This window comes from Schistocerca gregaria, chromosome 5, assembly GCF_023897955.1.
Source record: "Schistocerca gregaria isolate iqSchGreg1 chromosome 5, iqSchGreg1.2, whole genome shotgun sequence".
Lineage (NCBI taxonomy): Eukaryota > Metazoa > Arthropoda > Insecta > Orthoptera > Acrididae > Schistocerca > Schistocerca gregaria.
Genome location: NC_064924.1, coordinates 349,261,902 through 349,288,481, shown reverse-complemented (window position 1 = coordinate 349,288,481; position 26,580 = coordinate 349,261,902). Strand labels below are relative to the sequence as shown.

General features: G+C 38.0%; 1 protein-coding gene across 2 annotated transcripts in view; it reads right to left on the bottom strand.

Annotated features, from left to right (window-relative positions):
• LOC126272987 (anillin-like) overlaps window positions 1-26,580 on the bottom strand; it is a 151,104-nt gene that overhangs the window by 37,152 nt on the left and 87,372 nt on the right. For both annotated transcript variants that reach the window (XM_049976336.1, XM_049976337.1), the window contains exons 8-11: window positions 11,497-11,652; window positions 9,042-9,250; window positions 8,786-8,959; window positions 8,414-8,608 (exon numbers count right to left, since the gene is read on the bottom strand). In XM_049976336.1, coding sequence (XP_049832293.1) covers window positions 8,414-8,608; window positions 8,786-8,959; window positions 9,042-9,250; window positions 11,497-11,652 — 734 coding nt within the window. The remainder of the gene's footprint in view (window positions 1-8,413; window positions 8,609-8,785; window positions 8,960-9,041; window positions 9,251-11,496; window positions 11,653-26,580) is intronic.

Sequence of the window (26,580 nt, the reverse complement as noted above, 5' to 3'; positions counted from 1 at the left end):
TGTAGGCCAGAAAGGTAAATTTTTTATATTTTAGTTCTTGTTGCCATTGCTTGAGCCTGTGCTGATACTCTGAGCAGCTGTCTGTGTCATGGTGTTGCTTGCAGATGGTGGTTTGTGGCACTCCATTCTGTTGTGTGCATGATTGAAGAGAATGCTCCATATTGTTCAGTATGAGGTCACCACTTTAGCAGAATTCAGCATCAACTTATGATACACACAACTATGATAGCAGTCAACAGTCAACACTTGATTATATTTACTGGCTGTGCATAGAATATTCATCCAACACACGCACCATAGCAATTACCAAAGAGCATAAGAACTTAAGTCATATCATACAATAAAAGAAAAATCTAGTTTTTATATCACAGCTATTCATGAACCAGTGCTTGCACTCTCTTCATATTGATTGTGCATTTTAGTCAATCACAACACTCATCAGAGGGTTCAAAAACCAATATGGACTATCTGCAAGAGAGCAGTCATTAGAAGGGAATGTGTGAACTAGTACCAAACTCCCTGGGAAGGGAATAGCAGATGGGTAGCGTTGTATACCAACTGCAAGGCTCAGTGATGTTACCTGTGATTTAGGGTCTATGAGCAAAGATCTTGGTAAAGAAGATCATACAGTGTGTGTTGGGCGTTCTGGGAATAGTTTGGACTTTAAAGTCAACTATCAATTGATGATGACATCAAGCACATGGGTGTGAATGCTGCACACTCAGATGCGAAGATTGTCTCACTCTGAGTAATAAGACAAGCCATTGTGTCATACATGAAAATGCAGGGCTTCAGGGAGATTACTTGCATAACTAGTTTCTAGAAACACTCATAATAGCCAGAATACTATTTGATCAGTCCCAATGAATTCAAAAATTTTTGAGGTGCCTTCTCAACAATCAATCAATGAAGAAACAAAAAACAGTATATTCAACAGCACAAAGAGCAACAACCTAACACATTTTGACCCTCTTACCAAAACATAACAACCTTGTGAAGAAAGAGCAGTAAGCATCTCACATCACCATAGAAAATTAAAAAATCTGGAAGTATTCCTACAAATGTGCCACACACAATAGATTACTATTTGTAAGCCATAGAAATTGATCAGATCCACCTAGATGGATTCACGTTAGCATTGCATTGAGGAAGAGGATGTGGCTACTCAGTTCCATTATTCAGGGCAAATTCATGGCATGAAAAATGGGAGGAAATTTAACAAAGGACATGATACATGAGAAATTTAATCATTCTCTTAAAATATTCTAACTCTATGAATCCAGTTTTCCTCTACAATGGGGAAGTTACAATTGCAGTGACAATGGAAACAGAGGGTGAGAATATATGCCATATAAGATCTTTTACTAAGAAGAGAGCTCTTTCAATAATTAGAGTTAAAATACATGACATTAGTATTGCAAAATTCTTCAGTACATCATCAAAAAGGCAGGAGCACTGCACTATGCAATTACATTTCCAAGAATAAGTGAAGGACAATTACAAGCATTAGTAGGCACAAAATGAATTACTTCAGTAGGGGAAATGATACTGAACTCCAAGATCACAGCAGCAGTGAGAGACACTGAATTTAAATAAACAGCTACTAAATTCTTTTAATTCTTTTCAACAGCAGCTGAAAATCCTAGACTAAATCTTACAAGTTTTTTGTGCTTCTTGTTTTATTGCGGTTCACAGCACTTCTTAGGGAATGTGTAATGGACAGAATTAGTCAGCAAAAGTCTTGATAATGCAGCAGAGATCTGTATGGATTGCCAGAGGTGAACTCAGAGTATGGACAACGAAGGCAACAGCTACATAAATACTGAGAGTAGAAACTGACAGACATTAACAGTTAGTATCTTTTTATATCTTGCTCATAAAAGAAAATTTATTGTAAAACATTACATGTTTTTCTGGAACAAAGTATTTCAGAGAGAAATTAAGACACTAATTTCTTGATTAAACCAAGAAGAGAAAAATCAAAGAGAAAAGAATAATGTAACAATATGATAATTTGTGAATCAGAATAATGAAACTGGAGCAGTTGTTGCAGTTTGTGAAATAATGGAATTGTAGTTAGCCTTTCACAGCAAACTGTTCAGAGACCCTACAAAGAGAACTCAGATTGTAGCAATTCCATGTCTCATCATTCTCATTATGTCCCTGGTGCACAATGATGGCTTGCAACAAATTTTGTTAAATCATCCATTAGACAGATCACAAAATCATTATATGACAGAGCCAATAACCATTCTGGTTACAATGGTGTTTCAGCTAAAGTACTAGAATTTAAGGTAGACTTGGTACCTTTATAAGCAGTTGATGAACTAAGTGAGACGAGTCAGTAAGAACCACTTTTATGAAAAGTTAAGACCAACTTGTGCCTAAACATGCTGACAGTGACTACTTTCTCTGTTTTTTGTTGTTTCATTGTAACATCACTCACACAATCTCTGGTAAAGGAGAGTAAGCCTGAGTTATTGATTTATTTTTATGCTGTCTGATTTCCTGTACATTGTTTCCTGACGTGTGTGAGGGTGCGTAATTGGAAAGAGATTAGCGATTTGAAATTCAATCCAATGTATTCGGATGTTTTTATTGAGTTGTAAGCTTGTGGTGCCAATCTAATCTTTAGACAGTTTGAAGTAGAATTAGACACTGGTTATCACAGGGAGCAGATGTCCCATTTCACAAGGCCCAAATACCTAGTTTGACAATGGTTCTCCCCTCCGCTCCTCCATGCCCCCTCTGCCCTCTTCGACTTGCCAAAGGTAAATGCAGGCTCTGAACAAGGAACTCAGCACTGCTTGTTGGGGCCTGGTAGAAGAAACATGCTCTGGCATCATGGAAAAGTATTCTGTTAAATTATTTTGTTTTGTGATTTCTGCTAACCTGGATATTTCTTTGAGAAGGTAATGCATCACTTTCAAGAGTTTGGTTACTATAAATTTTATGAAGCTCCATCGATTTTGCTTTGTCTCAATTGAATAGACATTAAACTTGGTATCTTGTGGCACTCTGTTTTCCAAAGGTGATCATATTATTTGCATTCAGTTTCCATTTCTTGCTATCTGCAAATTGCATTTTATGTACCATGTAGCCTACTTTAAGTGGTGTTTCCTTTGTGATGTGTGATTGGGTTTTGACCATCAGCCAACTATGTGTCAAAGTTCAAATCTGTCTTGTCATGGCTATACACAATCATTACATCTTTTTCCCCTGAGCTTAATGAATTTTTATTCTGAATTATTTCAGTGTTTGTAAATTTACACAATCTAAGTAATTTTTGGCAATCAGCCAATGATGTGACCTGAATATGTATGCTGCTGGAATGTAATATGAGCAACTGCTTGGGGTCATTCTTTTAGAAGTATGGTGACCATGTGTATATGTGGAAAATTTCTCCCCATTAATGATTCTGTGTGTTGGTGTTTGATTCTACTCTCCATCTGTGTGTAACCCTCTGATAGTCTCTCATGCACTCTAGGTTTTGTGGTGCATCAGTGAGCTAACTTAGAATGGCTGAACTTGTGCATACGTCCAGTGTGAATGATTTCTGCCTGCAGCCCCTCTGGTACCTATTTTGAATCTCTGATCCTCACAGTGTGCTTCATTAAGTTCTAAGCCTTTTTATGTGGTTCTATGTACTACAGGAAGAATTTCATTTATGATGTTAATAAATGGATCTTGTGGTCAATAGATTTTGAATATGAATAATCACATCCAGAATTTCATTTCCATTTTCCTTCCACTTATTTTTGTGAAGGTGGCTTACAACAGACTATTCAACCATTCAGTTTGGAACCCATAATGGCTTCTCTGTGAAGAGGGGAATATGTAATTTTCTCAACCTCTGTTCAAATAGAATTGAACAAGAGAAATTATGTAGTTGACATTTTCTGTAATACTGCCAAGGCTTTTCATTTGTGAGTATCATAAAAGTAGCAGGCAGATTGAAATGGTATGGCACTACAGACATTCACTTTGCATGAATGGAGTCTATCTGAAAAACAGAAAACATGCATTCACTAGCATATACAACAGAAAGAAGTTTAAATTCAGAGAGGGAAACATTAAATATGGTGTTCTGTATCATTCAGTGCTTGGCTTACTTTGGTTTTTGACTTACATAAACAAATTACTTGAGATGATGGAGGACTCGTAAAAACTGGTATATTGGCTGGAAAGTCTGTTGCTAAAAAGCCCAAACAAATCCATGCCAGGAGAATACCAACTAGAGAAGTAATTGGAACCAGCTTATAATTTGTTCACTGCTAACACTTTAACCCTTAAATTCACAAACAAATAAATAAATATGACTTGTGTGTACCAGAAGAAGTGATGAACAGGTGTTCACTGGATGAGGCTCCATGTAGGAAGTTCCTAAGCATGTAAAAGTGGCCCAGGACAGGATAACCACGATGTGGAAAGGACAGACAGCTGATCAGCATTTAGAACAGGCACTGAGCTGAAGACAGGCTCAAGGAAAGAGACAAGATTGCTAAAATATCAGTCAGTCAGTGAGTCAGTCAGTCAGTCAGTCAGTCAGTCAGTCAGTCAGTCAGTCAGTCAGTCAGTCAGTCAGTCAGTCAGTCAGTCAGTCAGTCAGTCAGTCAGTCAGTCAGTCAGTCAGTCAGTCAGTCAGTCAGCCAGCCATTCGAGGTTAATGGAGACTTATCTTAATATTGTTTTCTATGTCGAACTACTGTTTTTGTGCAGGTGTTTAGATTAACTGTCAAAAAACATTGTATTAGCGAAGGTAGAATTCCCACTCTAACAGAGATTCAAAAAATTATTCATATTAGTTAGGTTCTAGCCAGGCACTGCCAATTTGGGCATGAATGCATAAGCCTGTCTTTAACCCTGGAGCAGGTGCACCATTTTTTACAACCCAAGCTGGAGTGTGGCATACTTTGTACACATTTAAAGAATAGCTGTTTTTGTGTTACTGAGGTAAACATGTATGAGCAAAATCACAGTTTATCCTTAGTTATCTTAAACAATGATAAAATGAACTTAGGTCATATGAGCTAAATCACTATTTAATTAAACACTAATTAAATAAACTTACATTATATCACTCTATTGCTGGGTACAACTGTTGCCTCACAGTAATGACCCACTCTAAGTATTAATCAGCACATTTGCATAAGACCCCAGACGATTACTTACTGAATTACTAATTCTCTCTTAAGCAATGGCGTCATTGTGGGACAGCACCTCTAGCTGGGAATCTGTCATTTTCTTGCACAGACTGTAATTTTTTTTCTCACCTGGCTTTCTGTTTATTGTATACTACTACAGTTTCTCGTCTGTATGACAATACTGTTTAGCACTGTGTGAGATACAGTAATATTGGAGGAATAGTTATGGACACTCAATTATAAAGCAACAATGGAACAGTACAATACAATGTTATTTGTGGATGGCGCACTTAATACACAGGTGCATCTGCTCGAGGGTTAATAGTCAACATCTGCTGCTGATGTTGGAAAAGGAAAACATTCTTTTAGGGTTTACCAGTTCACTCAACATTTATTGGTAAACCAATATATAAGAAGTACATGAAACGACTGTCTTGACAGATAAATAACTGGCATTTTTTGGGGACCACATATTAACCTGTGCTGGAATACCCACATTAGTGATTTATGTACTCTCTAGAGGAAGCAATGCAGTTACTGGCTCTGGCACGGAGTCAGTAAAGCAAGTGACAAGTACTGTCTTGGGCACATTATTCCATGCCTGCTAGATCTATTGGCATTTGTGGTATGATGATGGTCATTGTCATAAGGCAACAGTATGGAACTTGGTGCACCATTCACAACAGTCGTTCTCAACAGTCATGCTGCCCCATACACTTTCTTCATTCTCTGATGGATGTCTACTGGTGTTTGTCCTTCAGCAGCCAAGAAAAGGATTATTAGTTCTTTCTGGAAACATTTGGTAATATCATCAACACAGTTCACCTTTCTGAATTTACCTCACGCAAATAAGAAAGGCATGAATGCCACCCTAAACCCTTACCTAAATGTCTGTCCTTGAACACACATCCACACCTGGGTCATGCCAGATTACATATGTGGTGAAGCTACACACTCAAATGGAAACTTTCATCACCCCTTATAATACACATTTACAAAAACAGAAGTAAGCAACTGGCCCATAGTTATTGACCCATTTTCATCCTCAAATTGTTCTTTGAAGTTCTTTAAAATGTAGCTTATAATAGAATGTTAGTTTCTTTCTGGGAATAACAGCTGCTAATTTTGGTTTCATTAAAGACTGCCATAGATCAAGCAATACATAAACTTATTAACTATTAGTTATTGTAGAAACAAATAAGAATAATAAGTCTTTCATATTTCTTGTGATCTTGCCAAATTATGTTATTCAATGGAAATGGAAGTATTATGCTATGAAGGTCATCCTCCTTATATGAGTGATGTCAGGAATTGGGCTGCATATCCTGTGAATAATTGAAATATTTGGGAGATCCAGCCATGACTACTATGCAAGAAATATGAAACAGGCAAAATAACCTCAGGCTTCAAGTACCACATCATTATGAAATGTTGTACTCGTGATCTATGGAACAAGTATTAATGTAATGTATTAAGAAACACATAGGAACCCGTACTCCAAAGAAGGCAGGTGCTAACAGACATAACCATTTCCAAACAATTAGTTTAATAATTCATAGTTGCAATATGTTGACTCAATTTAACAGAAAAATTGGTAGAAGTCAAATTCCGAAAAGATGTGGGTGCAGGAGAATTTTAAGAACACTCAAGGCAATACCAATCCTATGATTTATTTTAGAAAATTGGCTTAAGAAATGTGAAGTTACATGATTTATAGATTTAGAAAAAGCTTTTATCAATATTAGCTGGGAATTCTGAAGGTCAAACAGATAAAGAAACAGGGAGCAAAAAGAATATGCTAGGACAACATACTCTAAGAGAGGAATGAACAGTATACTGACAGTGATAAACAAATGCCAATAGTGAATAGAGAAATGTTGAAACCTGTTGAGGTTGATTAGAAAGTTGGTAATCCTGTGTAATTTATCTACTTAATTATATCAAAAAATGTAATTAAGGTCAAGCATATTGTGAACAGTTTTTGTAAATGGGTATTGGGACTAATTTTTTTTTCACTAGATTCTTTTTCTTTCCCTCCACCTCCATTTCAAAATTAATGGCGCTGCTAATATTTGGCCTAAAACAGTAGATAAGGCTGAAACTTTGCAGACAGAGAAAGAAGACAAGAACAAATAAAATGTAAGTGAACACGAGTTTCAGTGGTGGGAAGAATGATACCATTCCATTATCTGCTGCTCTATAAAATAACACTCATCTTTTCTGTTTGGAGCAGTTCTCTCATCAATGTAATAATGTTTATGTTTTTTTTTCACAGTGATTGATATTCTGTGCCACAAACTACAAACATAGAGGAAAGACAGGCAACAATTCACGTGCAGGTGAATGGTGAGAATTACATAAACATTTCTTAAAGTATAAATGATTCACAAAAATTTATTTTGTAGTTTTAGATGTAGTTTGTTATCCATCTTGATATAGGAAATCTTAATTGTGTATAAATATCCAGATGGTTTTTATATAATCTATTTAATGGCTGTGTCTAACAGTCATTATTATCAGTGATGTTTTCATTGTGTACCTAATAATTCAAATAAATCTATTTGCCAATGTGTTTTAAGACAAACCCTTCTACATCCCCCATTTTTTTATCTTGCATGTAAAACGAAGACAAAATATGTAAAGTAATTAAGAAAATGTCATTTCCATTAATTGTTAAAAATATTATTCTTTCTCTCTCGTCATTCCTATATATCATGTATATGATAAAATAGATGATAACAAAGTGAATTGAATTGAATCTATACTACATCTACATTGTGCAAACAAAACCACTGTGAAGTACTTCCCAGTGTGCCTGTTATTAGACTTAACATGCAGGCTTTCATGGGTTGTTGTGTATCTATTTTAAAAATTTGCCAGTTCATTTCTTTCTGCCTATCTGTAATGCTCTCCCATGGGAGTGGAGAAAAAAGCCCAACCTGACCACTCATGCTGCCTTTCATTCAGCATTGTTTATAAAAAAATTTACTGAATTTGGTGACAAATTATTTTAGTTTTCACACATGTGTTCTACAACTCCAGTCAGGTTTCCTATTGCATGTTTACAATCCATAATTATAATAATAGAAGGAAAAATAATGAACTGATGTCTCTTTCTTTTGATGTGATGTAATTACATTTTCCTGGAGACATATTGAACCTCAGCTCCATGTTCGATAACAACAGAAGGTGAAGAAAAGAATTAAAAGAATTTTAACTAATTACTTCGGCTTCTATCATTATTGTGTTTCTTTCAAATGAACTTTTACCTTTATATCTTTATCTAATGGATAATTCCAATAATATAACATATGTTCTTTCAAATAAAACCAGTATCTCTGCCATGATCCAGGCAATGAGAATTCTTCAGACAAATTTAAAAATCCTGAATATTCAGCCATTAGTTTAAGTGATGTTTTGAGCTCCAAATCAATTGTGCCAACTAGAGGTGACGAAGGAGGTACCTGAAAAGCAACAAGTTGAGTAAATTAAATATGAATGTGAAAAAATTACTGTTACTTATAAAAAGCATTGATCAACAGAACATTAAAGGAACAAAGCCACAGCACTTAAAACCACAAAACATTTTACTTCTAAATGCAGATCTTATAATTTTTTTCTGTGAAAAGAATACCACTTACCTTACGTAGTGGCCAAGGCTTAGAGCAGTGAACATCATGAACTCGCAAATGAAGCTCTCCTGCTGGAGTGAATGAGGAAGTTTTTATTCTTTCATGCAAATCTGGTCTAGCCTTCCTCCAACTATTCTTTGCTTTTTTACATGTGACTGGACACCCAAAAACTGCCATTGGCATCTGATACAAAATGAATACTTCAAAATAAAACTCTTGCAGTAGGAATATTAATTCATTCAAACACAAAACAATAAAAAACTACCAATGAGAGAGGTTTAGACTGACATCCTGGTATCTGTTTTCTCAGTTTCAAACAATAAACTTGAACTCTTATGGTAAAATCTTTCCGCAATTCAGTGAATGTATAACATCCTGAGAATCTAATGTGTCCTTCTTTGGTGTATGCTTCAGCTTCTGTAGCGAGCACTCTGCCATTGTGAGACATTAAACATACAAACCATGTTCTCATTTCTGCAACAGAGGAGGAAAAAATAATTCAAATATATTAAGCCACTTATTTAAAAAAAATTTACACAGTATTCTAATGAGCTCTAGGACAGACATAGGCTATATTTAAAAAAACTCTGCTGTGGAAATGTGGGGGTTAGTTTCTTATCTTGCAGTCAGGATTACTTATTTTAGTGTGACATTAAAATCATTAGACTAATTGTTTCTTCCATATATATTCTTTCTCCTAACATGTAATTTCAAAAAAGTTGTATACACAACTTACTAGCTTATGATTAGAATATCACTATAGAATTTGAAATGTCTATAAACTATGCAAAACATTGTCACTGAAGCTGTTGGAATCATTTTTGTTGTGTTGCACAGCATGCATGGCAACTGAATCATCAAATTCACTGTACGCCAGTTTGGCGGTGGCCAGTCATGTAAGTACACAGTTGGTTTCTTGTCATGCCCACTTAGAACACTGTGCAGTAATTTCAGCACAGCTGATACATAACATAGCTGCTTTCATACATTCCCCTGCCTCTTACATGGTAGGAAATGCCAGTAATAGGACTGCAGGAGAACGTGGTGTGTAGGCATGGGTATGGGGCAGGTCTTGCACTTGGGTCCACCACAAGGGAATAACTGATCACACAGGACTGGGAGCAGGATTGGAACAGATATGGACATAGATATTCAGTAATGTGGGTGGGTGTGTGGGTGAGTGGCTGGGGGGTGAGTGAATGGTGGAACACAACTTTGGGTGATATGGGTAGGATATTCCTCATTTAGAGCTTGACAAGAGGTGCTCTAAGCCCGGTGAAGGAAGCAGTTGAGCTTTTTGAGGCAAGAATGATCAGAGCACTGCTAGGTGGTGGCTGATTAACGAGTTTATTGGAGTTAGAGGAACAGATGTCACAGGATATCTGTTTGGTTGAGGTGGGTAGGATATTGTCTACAAATAAAGGATGTGATAAGCTTATTGGTATGTTAAAAAAACCTGTTTTTCACTCCAGATGTGGCTACCATGAGTGACCAGGGAGAAAGAAAGATTTTTTGGCATGGGATAAATACTATAGCTGAAGACCACTGTTGTGTGGTACCACACAGGGGTCAACAGTTGCAATGCTCTGCCTCTCAGCACAAGGATTATTGTATAGCACAGCAGCTTCTGCTCCTGTGTGGTCAGGTATCAGACATGCCAGCAAGCTCAAAACTCAAGATGATACAATGAAGCATACAATCAGAGGCTAGCTAGAAATTATACCAAGCTAGCAACTCCTAGCTCTAAGCCTTATCTCTCCATCCAAACTCTGAAGCCAGGGAGGTTTATGACATGATTGTTAGAGGAAATTGCAGAACCCCAAACTTCCCACTCATTACTACATCCCACTCATTACTACATCCCCAATGCTACATCCTCCTGATTAAAGTTCAGATAATGACAATGTGAACTGCTACAGAGTTCTTTGATGAATGATTTGGAAAATGCCATAAATGGGTGCAAATGGGTCCAGTAAATATCACCAGGAATATAGACAGAAAAATATCTGCACCATTAACCCATCAGGGATTTTAATTTCCCTCAGTGTATGTGGAAGGTTAACATACTCTGGACAAAGCAAAGAATATACAATGATTTTCTTTTCAAATGGAAAAATGTGCATGGCCCAGCTTGCATTTGCAGTGAGACAACCCAGGCTAGCCAACCCATTATGCAGTAGCTCACTTTAACACTGTATCTCAGGAAATGCAAAAGACTTCCTGACACTGACACTGCATGTGTTGACTAGAATGAGAAATTATATTTAATTTTAAAGGAGTGGTTCTCTGTCAATTGTTGTATTATGTAAGATATTTGTATTCTAAGTTTGGACTATTTTCATTAATACCATTGTTTTCTATTTGTCACGTAATATATTATAATATCAAACTGATAGATTTCTAATCACCTGTCTGTGACAATACATTCTCTGTATAGTAATACTATATGCTTCACCATATACAAAATAATTAACTGTTTAATATCACTACAGTATATGATAAGAAAATGTCAGTCTAAAAGTGCAAAGCAAAAATTCAGTATTGTTATCAACGTAGGTTTCATAGGTTATGTATGAGCTTTCATATTGCATTCTAGAACAAATGAGAAACATCAGTAATCCTCAATATAAGGAACTGGTCCAGAATAAAGTGAATTTTGCCACACCACATGGAAAGTATAAAATGAGAAATGAAATAAATAGGTATTATGTTAGACATACCCATGTCAAGTAATGTGGATTTATGAAAATCTTCCTTTACTTTTAGTGCCAGATCACTTATGTAGATAGTTCCTTTTCCAAAACAAATATGAGTGTCTTCAGAATCTTCAAATTTTAAACGGTGAATTTCACCATAAGCAGCATTTCGTATGTGTGCTGTAAAGAAAATAAGGAATCGTTAATACAAAGAAATGTGTTTTAATAATAATGCAGGAGCAATATCATTCAGTGAAGGACTTCCCTTCTTTTTAATATTTTCATCCTGATATTCTATTAAACATAATGAACACAACTATTATTCACCATATTTAGTGACCACTTTAAAATGATCTGAATGAAATGATTATAACCAAAGGTTTTTACTGACAATGAGCTTTTAATAGACAGCAAGATTAGAGATATAGAACAAAGGTAAGAATAAGCTGTTGAAAGGGGCCACCCTCCTCTAACATTATATTTTCTTTTGTACAAATAACTGATACCATGTCTGGTATCAATTCTTGTATAGGTGAACATTATATCTGTTGTGACTCGCCGATCTTTCAAAGTGCCGCCATGCAGTTACGTACATCTTCTACAAGCGGTTCTGTCTGCCAGCCATGCAGCAGCAGCAGCGCCACCTAAGCGGCCAGCCAGCCAGCAGCTGCTGGACTTGGACTCAGTTATGATTTGACTGTTAAAGTGTACACACGTCTTACTCTGTTTACCTGATCTGTGACTTTCATGTATAGCCTCTTCCTTGAAATATATTTGTTCAACTTGAAGTTATAACAATTGGTGATGAGGTAGTGATTTTTCTTTTCCATCGTTGACCCACATGTTTCCATGGTTACTTTAGAGCACGGGGCCCCAGCAGCTTCGACCTCCACGTCTCCTGTCATCTTGACCTGTTATCATCGGGGACATTTCCATCTGTACAGGAGGCCTCCTCCTCGAGACTTTATGGCCAGTCAAACACCACCTATGGACGTTAGCAATCTACAGGCCACCTCCATCAAGACATGGGCAACAAATTTAAAGGCGGGGAAAGTGTTGTGACTTGCCGATCTTTCAAAGTGCCACCCCGCAGTTACATCCGGCCTCTTAATGTGGCCCTGTCTGCCAGCCATGCAGCAGCAGCGCCACCCAAGCGGCCAGCCAGCCAGCGGCCGCTAGACTTGGACTCAGTTTTGATTTGACTGTTACAGTGTACACACACTGTTTACTTGATCTGTGACTTTCATGTATGCCGTCTTCCTTGAAATATATTTGTTCAACTTGAAGTTATAAAAATATCAGCTGTCAAACTGAATGAATTTGATGTGATTTTGTATATGATGTGTTATGTTTCAGGCTAAAATATGTAAAAAGAAATTAATTTGTTAATACTCTGTACATACAGTTAAAATTACTCTTCTTTTTAAAAATATTTGAAATTATGAGATTTCTGGCACATTTAAAATTCATATTATTAATTGCACAGTCTAACCCTAAGTATCAAATCTATTTCTGGACTCATTTATAAAATGATGATAGAACTTTGTGATGGTTCTTCTTTTGCCAAGAAAGTTTGTAAACTCTCTTACTTTGTAAACTCTCTGGAACATTGTGAGTATCGCAGATTGTTGGTAGTTGTGGGAATGCCTTTGATGAAAATGCAGGCATCTTTCTAATTTTGTCAACAATAATGTGAAATCACGTTCTGAAGTGGAATTGTAAAGATGGTGTGATATAAAAGAATTGCATAAAATAATAAGATATTTATAGCAACAGGCAAATATTCATCAGTTATTCAGTTCAACAACAACTCACAACGTTATAAAAATTACAGCCTGAAGAGTGTACTCTAGATGCAAGACTTGGAGCCAACAACAGTGACATAATGGAGATAAGTAAAAAGTTGTTTTTAATATCTCATGTCTCTTGAAACTTTGAGAACTTCTAGAAATAACAGAGAAATATAATAATGATGTGTGGGAGGGTAAGATTACTTTGTGTAGGATTACAAAATTCCTATACCATGCCAGAAAAGTTACTGCTACACCATGATATATAATATGCGACAGTCTTCTTGGACATCTTTAGTTATTAATCTTCAGGGACAGCTTTGTAATTTAACATAGAAGATAAAAGAATGAAGCTTAGATCTAATTCAGTAAATAATTACAAAACAGAAATTACTAAAACACAGTGTGTAAAACCTCAGAGATAGAAGAAAATGAACAAAAACATAGTTTGAAGTGCCACAGAAATGATACTGAGTATAATTTCACTCCGGTTGGTTCTTTAGTGAAACAGAATGGGAGGAACAAATGGTTTTGGGCAGGGAGATGGGGAAGGAGGTCATGTTCAAGGTCTTCAAGCCTCTGTCTACACCTGTTTTGCATATGGTGGGCATCCCTCTGCAGACAATTGTCTACAAATTTAATTTCCCATAAGCTGTACAACGACTGGAATATTATTATATTTTTTTGTATAGATGATTTTTAACCATTTGACAATCAGTATCATGAATGAAATTTTATTCTGTATCAAGAGGTGCATTGATGACATTTTCCTGTGACTCGGCGCTAATAAACATGTAAAAATATACTTAGAGGCAAGCTTGTGTAAGCAACACTTTCACTTGCATAAAGAGATGAATTAGAAATCCAGAACATGGACAGACCTACAAATATCTTGGTTTTGACAAGAATGGAAAGAAAACTTAAGGAATGATGCAGTTGAGTAAGCCAGGACTACAAAGCAAATTTAACAGCAAGAACTGCTCTCAGTTCTTAGCTGGCAAATTCAAAACCATAATATGTCTCCAGAACAGAACATGGAAAAATTAAATTGCCTATAAATTATTTGACATAATAAATGGAACTATGCTCCCCAGAGATGGCACTGAGATGGTATTACATGCAAGGAAGATCACAAAATCAGAGAGAAATAGATGCATCACATGAGACCATAGTTAGACTACGTATATAAGTGAATCATCTGAAGACACTTTCGTGTTTAAAATAAAGCCATCTGACATGTAAAATCTCATATGACCTTCATATTTCTTGTGCTACATAATGATCTTTCTGATGTCCACAATGAAATTGGTATCAGCAATCATAAGGCAGTTTAAGCATCAGTGGTTACCAAAATACACTATTGGGGGGAAAATGGGATATTCGAGGATTGTGTACTATGGAACCACGATCTGAAGTACAATAACGCAGAGTGATTCGTTTGTTATGGTCATTGGCAATCTGCTGGTGCTCAGCCTGTGTGCCCTCTGTTTTGAATCTGCAGGCAGCAATTGTGAAGAGTTTACAGGTGAATAGTGTTTGCAACATTCATTCTAGGATACAATCATGCTACACTGAAGAGTGCATACTTCTGTTGAAGAGCTTTTGCCATTTGAACTGTCTCATATTGTGGGGCTGTGGGATGCTGGATGGCTGTATTGAGGTTACTGCCCATGTAGGGCACAGCATTCCAGCAGTCTGTTGGGGCTTTCAGCAGTGGTCTGTAGACCAGGTTCAGCATGTCTGCATAGCACAGACACATATCAAGATCAACACATTGTGTGAACAGTGGTTGCAGACTGATCATCATACAGGACCATTGGGAACCATTTGCTTGCAGCAGGACTATGATTAACGTGCCTCTCACTGGGCTACCATTGACACCGCTAAACTGCCAAGCACAGCTACTGTGGTGTCATGCGAACTGATTGGAAAGTGGAATGGTGCTCTGTTGTCCTCAGTGATGAGAGCAGGTTCTGCCTGTATGTGTATGATGGACATATATGTGTATGGCATAGACCTGGTGAGCGGTCTATTCCAAAGCTCTTTTGCCCATGAAACACAGGTCCTGCCCCAGGCTTCATGGTGTGGCAGGCATCAGTTACTACTTGTTGTCATATTTGGTGTTTCTGCAGTGTTAAGTAACCAGTGCCAAATACACTGCAGAGGTTTTTGTCACTGTGCAGTTGCCATTTCTTCAACAGAGAGGTGATGTGCTTTTCCAATAGAACAATGCATGACCACATATGGTTTGTTGAAACATAAAATGCTCTTTTTGTAAACAATAGTGTCCTGGCCACTAAAATTACCAAACGTCATGTCAGTTGAATGCACATTTACATGCCAAAGTGGGAACTTACTTATTCTCCACAGCCTGCAAGAAGGTTGCAACATAAGATAGGGACACACTATCACATTATACCATTTGGCATCTTTATGATCACTCGCACAACAGAATAAACACCTTCATTGTTGCCAGAGGAGGCTATAAGTGTACTGATTGTACTGACAGGGTGGTTTGTCGTCATACACGTCTACAAAAAATGAACTACCTGTTGCACCATTTGTCAGTAAAATGACCATGTTAAAGGCATCACATTTTTTCTGTAGCGGTAACTAGAACAAATAAAAAGATTTACATGTACAGTACATTAGATAAAGAGGCAGCATTATAATTAGATGTTGAAAGTATTTTCATCAGTCATCTAGAAAATCAGATATTTGAAAAGACAACTACTAATGAAAGTTTTAAAATCATATATTGGTACAGATATGCGGATGGCATTATGTGTCTGATAGATGAGCCCAATGAAAAAACAGATGAACTTCAATCTGAAATCAACAAAGCACATCAGAACATAAAAGTAACACTTAAAAAAAAAAGAAAAAAGGAAAGAAATCAAATTCTCTTGAGATAAAAAAAGAGCAAACATACATTTAACATGTTTAAAAAACTGATAGCCACAGCCACAATAATACATACATTCCACATCAAATCATCCCCACAAACAGAAGCTTGAACCACAGAGACACATTAAGCATGATTCCACTCATAAAGAGAAACTGTGAAAAAGAAATGGGTACAAATATGACACACGTGTAGTACACAGACTCAATCAAAAAATAAAAACAAATGCAAAGCAAGCACAACACTTCCAGAATACAAGGTAACTCACAAGCTAAAAACTTACAAACATACTCAACAAACACAGACAATGACAAAATATCACACAAAAAAGAAGCAGATGGTACATTGTGACTTACATAAATTAATACACAGAGTTGCAGACATACTAAAGAGACAGGACTTCCAAATAGCATACAAGACTGGGCAAACCCTCCAGTTGCACCTAAGCCATCCAACAACCAAGAGGGATAAATTCCAGGGATCAGGAACATATAAACTTGAATGTCAAAGATGTGATTCAGTATACACAGTCATTACATCCAGGAATTTAAAAAAATTTAAAACATGATTAAAAAAGGAATTTGGGTGTTGGAAGTACAAAACAAACCATTCCACATTTAAAACATCATAACCACCATCTTACAAACATTGAACAAGAAATGAAATGCACACGCAATAACATTCGATCTTTGGCAAAAACATCCAACAGTCAGCAACACAAACCAAAACATTAAAACATTACATCAAAACAACTATTCAGTTCCTAGTGCTGTGAAATGTGGAAAAATCCCAAGCAGCAATTATAAGAAGAGAAACAGCACCAAAAAATGGAGCAAATGTAGTGTGTAGAAAATTGTCCATGCAACCTGTAAGTAGAATTTAAAATATTACTACATCTTAGCAAAAAGCAACAACCTGTGCTGTTTATATCCTATAGGTACATTGCCCTAAAATGTGAAGTAAATAGTAAAAATATGTTCATATTAAAGCTCACTGAAGATGCCTTGCAGAAAATAAAGGAAGAGAATGGCAGGAAAATGTTTTCAATTAAGTTGCAGTCAGACGGTCTAAAAAGTAAAAATTATGAATATACCGTTGCAATAGGTTCAATGAAAAAGCCTGGAAATTCGCTTCTGGTGCTTTTATTAGGATGATGGAGAAAGTAAACCATTCCTACATTTGTCAAATTTAATTATAAAATTTACTTTGCAGCCACTGATATGATTGAGTGATGAGAAAGTGCTGTTTTTGTGGACGACGACGACGACGACGACAACGACAACGATAGGTTTAAAGGGCCTGAACATCTTTGTTATTAGTGCCTTATTTCACTAGAAATTTACATAAAGTGATATGAGACAAGAAAAGGGGAATGGCCAGCAGCAGAGTCTGTGATCCTATTGTTGTTGTTGAAAACTTGCATGACATTAGCTTAAGGCTGATGGTTAAAAGTAAAATAAAACCCAAGTGGATAGAAACTATAGCTTATCATTGAAAGATGCACCCGATATGGTCATGACAGTCAGAATGACTGAAATAGGAGTGAGAAAATTAAGAAAGTAGGGACACTACACATAAATAAAAGATGTATATAAAAATTTAAAAATGCCTGACAGTATAGAGGGGGAGGTACCTTGAGGTCACTTTGGCAACACGACACCGGGAGATGTGCTTCCCCCATATCTGCTTCTGACACCAAATGTTGAGGTGCATTAATTTTGTTATAATATCTGCTCTTAACCATCGTCCACAGACATGTGTGGTAATGAGGTAGCCAAGTGATTTTGTCATTGATAGGTTATACCTTGGTTGTACCCTTGATTTCTCTTAACTTTTTGAGGGTTGTGGAGGCCTAGGATTCCACATGCCTTATTCTCAATATTTGATGTCACAGTTACATTGGAGGTCTTGTGTCCAGTACTCCATGTGCAAGATTGTCTTCTGTGGTTACTTCTTTAGCTAATTTATTGGTGAGATCAATTCCCAGATTACCCATGTGGCCTAGTGTCCAGATGAATGTACAGTGGTTCCAGAGCTGCTGCAGTCACCTTCTAGGTGTTGGATGTTAGCAACGAAAATGTTTCTGGGGTAGCACTGAGATATGCCTTGTAAGCATATCATCAAGTCACTATAAACCAGGAAGTCTCTTTCAAGAGTTTTTATGTATTGCAGAGTCTGTGATATGGTGAACAACTCTGTAACATACTCACTGCATGCACTCAGGAAAGAACACTTCTCATACCCCACATATGCAAAAGCACAACCAAATATGTTGTTAACTTTTGATCCATCTGTATAGATTGATACTGAAACTGAACAGTCATTGAGAATTGAATGGAATATGCCTCTGACAATATGGGGTCAGCATTTTCTTTAGGGCCACAGAAAAGATATATCCGAATCATAGGAAGAAGTGCATGCCATTGAGGTGCTGAAAGGGCTCTCTATGTAAACAGACAAGAGGCAGTAGTTGGAGGTCTTTGCCTGGAGCCTCCAATTCTCTGGCTGGTCTAGCCATTTTTGGACTATCTGTAAATATTCTGAACTGTTGGATGTGAAACAGAATTGAATAATCTGATGTATAGGCTTCAGTTCTTATAGGGAATTAGCAACTTTCTAGCTTAATGGATTAAGAGATAATTAGTAGGCTTAATTTAAAGTTATTTGTTCACTGCCTTGTGATACATTGCACCAGCCAAAATGCAGCTCTAGTGTGAACGCTGTTCTCAGTCATGGGCCGAGTTCATTGACATTTGTAAGCAACTTTAAGTCACTCTGACTACCTCAAACTGCTACAAATCAATGTATTGTAAGAGTTTCTGAGAGTCATGTACCTGTGATACCTGTAACAGAAGTACCTCAAGTACTATGCACTGCTGTGGATCTGTATCCTCTGTAGAAAGTAGAGTATCTGTCATTACTCATCCACTTGACTGTGAGTGGCATGTTAATGGTACATCTAGGCGTCCTGTACAAGGTGGATGGGGACTAGTGAGGACTCAGAGTATTGTACCAATCACCCAAATCATCAAGTTTGAGGTGCTATCTTTCACTGAAACTAAGCTAGTGGGACTCACTTCACTTGTTTTGGAGATACCTGTTTTGTCCAGTGTCAGGAGTAGGCAAACACAAAAGGGTAGGGTCTATTAATTGTCAGAGGTGCAAATGTACAGTGAATGACAATACCCCTTAGAGAAATGGCAGCAAGGGACAGGAAAAAGCAACAGGTGCACTCAATTTGTATGCCTGGGGTTCTCATTCAGGATGTTGAAGAGGCTATGCTGGCAGTCACTGAGGAAACAGCATGCAACCAACTGCAGATTGCAGCGCACATTGGAACAAATGATGCCCGTGATCTGGGCTCCGAGGTCCTTCTTGGTTCATTCCAGCGACTGGCAGAAAAGGTTGAGAAGACGAACCCTGCACATGGAGTTTCAATGAAGCTCACAGTTTGTAGCATTTACCCAGAATTGATCATACCCGTTGGGTTCCAAGTTGAGTGGAAGGACTGAACCACAGTCTTCGAAGGTTCAGTGAAAGCTAGGCTGCAACTTTCTGAATTTGCCCCATAGGATTGAGAAATGTAGGGCTCCCCTAAATGTCAGGTATGTACTGCACATCAGAGGCTGCTACTCAGGTAGCTGACTGTGGGTGAGGTGCACATAAGGGTTTTTTGATTAGACAATTCTCCATCCAATTCAGATAACGATAGCTGTAGGAAATCCAGATGTGTCAGTGTAAGACTGAAAGAAATGCCTCCTACAGGTGATAGTATTAAAATCCAAATGGTAAACTTTCAAAGTATTTACGAAAAAATGCCAAACTTTGAAATGCACATGAAAAGCAGTGAAGCTCACATAACACTAAGTACAGAATGCTGGATGAAACGGAAATTGATACCAAGATTTTGGAGGAAAATTTAAGTGCATATCGAAGTATAGGCAAATGGGAAATGTAGATGATGTATTTGTTGTAATATACAAGAAATTAAAATCCACTGAGGTAGAAATTGAAGCTTCATGTGGGATTGTTTGAGCAAGACTTGTCTCCTGATATAACCAGAAACTTTAGAGAAAACCTCAGCTCACTCGTATGTAAGTTCCCCAATCATACTGTGAAAATTGATGGACATACTTAGTCATCCAACAATTAATTGGGAAAATTACAGTTTTGTTAGATGTGGGCATAATAATACATCCTGTGAAAGTTTACACACACACACACACACACACACACACACACACACACACACACACACACACCTACTACTACTACTACTGGCCATTATAATTGCTACACCACAAATATGATGGGAAGAAGATGCTGTGATATGCAAATGAGGAAAGTTTCCAACCGATTTCTCATACACAAGTAGCAGTTGACCGACATTGCCTGGTGAAACGTCATCGTGATGCCTCATGTAAGGAGGAGAAATGCATACCATCACAATTCCGAATTTGATAAAGGTCAGATTGTAGCCTATCATGATTGCGGTTTATCGTATCGCAACATTACCGCTTGGTCGAGATCCAATGACTGTTAGCAGAATATGGAATTGGTGGGTCCACAATGGTAATATGGAACGCTGTGCTGGATCCCAACAGCATCATATCACTAGCAGTCGAGATGACAGGCATCTTATCCAAATGGCTGTAACGGATCATGCACCCACATCTTGATCCTTGAGTCAACAGATGGGGACATTTGCAAGAGAACAAAAATCTGCACAAACAGTTTGATGACGTTTGCAGCAGCATGGACTGTCAGCTCTGAGAGCAAGACTGCAGTTACCCTTGACGCTGCATCATAGACAGGAGCACCTGCAATGGTGTACTCAACGACAAACCTGGGTGCACGAATGGCAAAAGGTCATTTTTTCGAATGAATCCAGGTTCTGTTAACGGCATCATGATTGTCGCATCCGTGTTTGGCGACATCGCGGTGAATGCACATTGGAAGTGCATATTCGTCATTGCTATACTGGCGTATCACCCGGCGTGATGGTATGGGGTGCCATTGGTTACAGGTCTCGGTCACCTCTTGTTCGCATTGACGACACTTTGAACAGTGGACGTTACATTTCAAATGTGTTACGACCCATGGCTCTAACCTTCATTCAATCACTGCAAAACTCTACTTTTCAGCAGGATAATGCATGACCGCATGTTGCAGGTCCTGTACAGACCATTCTGGATACAGAAAATGTTCGACTGCTGCCCTGGCCAGCACATTCTCCAGATCTCTCACCAATTGAAAATGTATGGTCAATGGTGGCCGAGAAACTGGCTCATCACAATATGCCAGTCACTACTCTTGATGAACTGTGGTATCTACATCTACATCTACATCTACATCTACATCTACATCTACATCTACATCTACATCTACATCTACATCTACATGACTACTCTGCAATTCACATTTAAGTGCTTGGCAGAGGGTTCATCGAACCACAATCATACTATCTCTCTACTATTCCACTCCCGAACAGCGAGCGGGAAAAACGAACACCTAAACCTTTCTGTTCGAGCTCTGATTTCTCTTATTTTATTTTGATGATCATTCCTACCTATGTAGGTTGGGCTCAACAAAATATTTTCGCATTCGGAAGAGAAAGTTGGTGACTGAAATTTCGTAAAAAGCTCTCGCCGCGACGAAAAACGTCTATGCTGTAATGACTTCCATCCCAACTCGTGTATCATATCTGCCACACTCTCTCCCCTATAACGCGATAATACAAAACGAGCTGCCCTTCTTTGCACCCTCTCGATGTCCTCCGTCAATCCCACCTGGTAAGGATCCCACACCGCGCAGCAATATTCTAACAGAGGACGAACGAGTGTAGTGTAAGCTGTCTCTTTAGTGGACTTGTTGCATCTTCTAAGTGTCCTGCCAATGAAACGCAACCTTTGGCTCGCCTTCCCGACAATATTATCTATGTGGTCCTTCCAACTGAAGTTGTTCGTAATTTTAACACCCAGGTACTTAGTTGAATTGACAGCCTTGAGAATTGTACTATTTATCGAGTAATCGAATTCCAACGGATTTCTTTTCGAACTCATGTGGATCATCTCACACTTTTCGTTATTTAGCGTCAACTGCCACCTGACACACCATACAGCAATCTTTTCTAAATCGCTTTGCAGCTGATACTGGTCTTCGGATGACCTTACTAGACGGTAAATTACAGCATCATCTGCGAACAGTCTAAGAGAACTGCTCAGATTGTCACCCAGGTCATTTATATAGATCAGGAACAGTAGAGGTCCCAGGACACTTCCCTGGGGAACACCTGATATCACTTCAGTTTTACTCGATGATTTGCCGTCTATTACTACGAACTGCGACCTTCCTGACAGGAAATCACGAATCCAGTATCTTGTTAAAGCTACATGGGCAGCTGTACCTGTACACGCCATGCAAGCTCTATTTGACTCAATGCCCAGGCGTATCAAGGTCGTTATTACAGCCAGATGTGGTTTTTCTTGGTACTGATTTCTCAGGATCTATGCACCCAAATTGCATGAAAATGTAATCACATGTCAGTTGTTGTATAATATTTTTGTCCAATAAAAGAATAGTTGACCATGCACTAAAATCTGTCATAGATCCCTGGAACAAAAAACCATGCCCAGTTCATGGAAAAAGGCGGGTAGTAAAAGACGGGTAGTAAAAGGGATCCAAAAAGCTACAATCCAATATCCTTGACATCCATTTGTTCTAGAATTTGTTCCAAGATTCTGAGCTGAAACATAATAAGAATCGAGTAGAATGAACTTCTCAATGCTAAGCAGCATGGATTTCAAAAAAAGTCAATCATATGAAACCCAACTTGCACTTTTCTCACATAAGATATTGAAAGATTTTGAACAAGGCAATTACACAGATGCAGTATTTCTTGATTTTCGAAAAGAATTTGACTCAGTACCACACCTATACTAGTTGTCTCAAGTGAAATTTGTGACTGGATTGAGAAATTTTTGGCAAGGACAACTCAGCATGTTATCTTGGATGGGGAGTCATTATAAGACGTAGAAGTAACTTCAGTTGTGCCCCAGGGAAGTGTGTTGGGATCCTTGCTGCTCATATATTTATGTCCCTGCAGACAATATTAATAGTACAATCAGGTTTTTGCAGATGATGCAGTTGTCTGTAAGTATGTGCTATCTGGAATAAGCTGCATAAATATTCAGTCAGATCTTGATAAGATTTTAAAATAAGATTGCAGAGATCTGCAACTTGCTCTAAGTGTTTAGAAGTGTAAAATTTTGCATTTTATATAAATAGTCAAAATTTGTGGTTTCTTCCCAGTTTCAGGATAGAAAAATCTTACCCATCCCACCACTGAGGAGCAATCTCTCCTTCCCAGCAAATAAGATCGAAAAACTGTAGGACTTGTTTTACGCTGACATTGCTGAGTTCTTTTGAACATTTTATTCATGGTGTTATCTGGTCCAAGTCTTCTGTTTTGACACTGCCAAAACACTGAATAACTTTCATTCACTAAACAGAGCACTGTACACTATGAGGCCTGTAGTTTCACTTCACCAGGCATTTCTGGGTCAGGACATCAGGATGGTAGCTACTGCATGTGCACACTTTGGCAGAGTGTGCTCTGAAAGATTCAGCAATGACTGTAGGATGTTAACATTGAGAGAGACGTCAGGAACTACTGCGAATGTTGGGTGGCCACAAATGTGGCCAAATTTAGTTCATACTTGAGGCAATGCCGTATGGGCTCTCATATGTTATACATACTGTTCCCAACACTCTTGCTTTGTCTTTTAAGTCTCTTGAATTTGATTAAATGTTTCATAGAGGGATGGCACCGTGTTGTTGGAACACTCTTCAATACTAATAGCTGCAGCTATTACTTTAGGACACAATATCACAGATTTCTGATGGGATATCCTCAAGAATGGGATATCATTGCTTCTGCAGCATGTGCAATTGTGTCAATAGAATCTGGTACTACTACTTTGATATCCTCCTCCTGATTGGCTTCGAAAATTGCTCAGGAGGTGAAAGCTTACCAGTTGGCTTTGTGAAGTGAAGGACATGGTGGATATGCTATTGGTTGATAGTTTGAGAAGTGAGAGTGATAGAAAAGTGGTCACTATCATTGGTCACCATGCACATACTCCTGGTTCAAGGGTGAGATGCTCAAGCATCTATGGCTGAGTATGTTCGAGCTGCAGACCAACATCTACAGCTGATACATTCCATGGGCTGTACTGAAATGTGTTGCAGGTCCTGTGTTAAGTGAACACACTTCCAGTTCTGAAATTAATTTCTGTATTACTTGGCCCTTGGATGTGTTTTTGCTGCCCCCATAGAGGTTTCAGGGCATTGACATCGTATGATAGGAGGAAAGATGGAGGAAGCTGTTCACAATAGCTTACCTGGATCTGTCTAAGCATTATATATTACATACTGTCACCCCAGCAGACAAATGGACACAAAGAGCCATAGCTTCTAATGCAGTGTTTAGTAGCACCCTGCTCACTGTGTCAAAGCGTAGAATGTTCACACACACCTCTATGTGCCCTGTGAGTGTTGACATGATTTTTACATGAGGATTTGTAATTTTTAATAGCAGCAAGTTTGCTTTCTGGGAACCAGACTGACTGCAAAGTAAGTATTATTTCACAGAGTTTGGCCAGGCAGTAAAGGTAGGCTTTACAGCCTCAGGGAGGCAAATCGACTGGAGCTGCAGAATTCAGTTTAGATTCTTCCTTTTTGTCCTGTTGAAGCTCTAGTTTCTGTGAGCATTTTCTTGTCTTTACCTGATTTATAGCACAGAAGAGGACCATTCTTTTCTATGACTTTTAGCCTGTTACTCTTTCAGCCTCTGGATGGTGTACTCTGCTGGTCTGTTATAACTTGGGAAGAAACACGTAACATGTGTCTCCTCTTCCTTAGTGATGCCATAGGAGGCCAACACATCTCTAGCTGCAACAATGAGATGGTTACTACCAGCATACCAGCACTGTGCAGTGGGGGGCAGGGGGGGGGGGGGGGGGGAAGGGTTGAGGGAGTTGTCACTTTCCTTTGTGTGTTTAGGGTCAGAAGTTGCTGTTTGACACCTTATCATTACACAAGGAGTGGATTTTGATACAATGCCTTCAAAGTTGTACATCATATTGACTGATTGGAGTCTTCTAACATTTTCTTACCATCTTAGTAACACAGGCAGTGAAATCTTTTATATTCCTGGATTTTCTTCTCCCTCTTGAAAATGGACAGTTTACACACCTAGTGTCTTGTTTGCAAGGTTTTCTGCAATGCATTGTCCTTCTGCATGTCCCATCAGTGGGAGGATATTTTCAAATCTATGACACACAAAATGTTTCATATGAGAAGGTAAATAAGGTTTGACATCACATCTATAAACCAAAACCTTAACTTTCTCAGATGAAACACTTCCATTGAAAGTTAGTATAAGAGCTCCAGTGTCCACGCTGTTATCCTTAGGTCATCACTGAATGTGACAAACGAAATGTACACACTGCTGAAGGTTAATGCACAGTTCTTTCTTTGTTTCTAGTGTTACGTCCTGATGGAATACAACACCTTGAATCCTGCTGAATTTGGTATGAGGCGTGTTGATAATTGGAATATCTCTGAGCTTTTCACAGGCCTGAAGTGCTAGTGATTGATTAGCATTCACAGTTTTGATCAACGCATTTTCCCTATAGCATCAATTTCTCCAAACATATTCTCAATATTTTCAATGAAAATCAGTGACTTTGTTGATAAAGATTCTTCTGTTCTGAAGCATACCAAGAACTGGGTATATTGCCCACTTCCATTTATCCTCACCTTACTCTCATCAAATGGTGTGTCCAAATGGCTGGAGCACTATGAGGTACTTAATTTCTGTTACTGACAGCTTGGGGTTATCAGGTTCAGTGAAGAGTGCAATGGAGTATCTGAGATCAGTCTTTAAAAATAACTTCAGTAAAATTGAAATTACACTCATGCCTCCTAAAGAAACAGCATCCATCATTAAATCCTTAAAATATAAATATTCCAGTGGGTATGATAACATATCATTGAAGTTAATCAAAGAGTGCTCATGTGGGTTGAGTTCTATCTCAAGTTATTTGTGTAATCAATCTCTTATCAGCAGAACATTTCCAGACTGGCTAAAATATATTGAAGTTAAGCCTCTTTACAAGAAGAGGGATAAAGAGGTATCATCAAACTATCTACCAATTTCACTTTTGCTGGCTTTCTCAACAATATTCGAAAAGGTTGTGTTCAAGCATCTGCATAAGCAACCAACTGCAAATAACAGATTGTCCAAGTCAGAGTTTGGATTTCGTAATTGTTCTCATATAGAGAAAGCTATATACATTTACAGTGAGAAGGTACTTCATTCATTAGATAATAGATGAGAGACTATTGGCA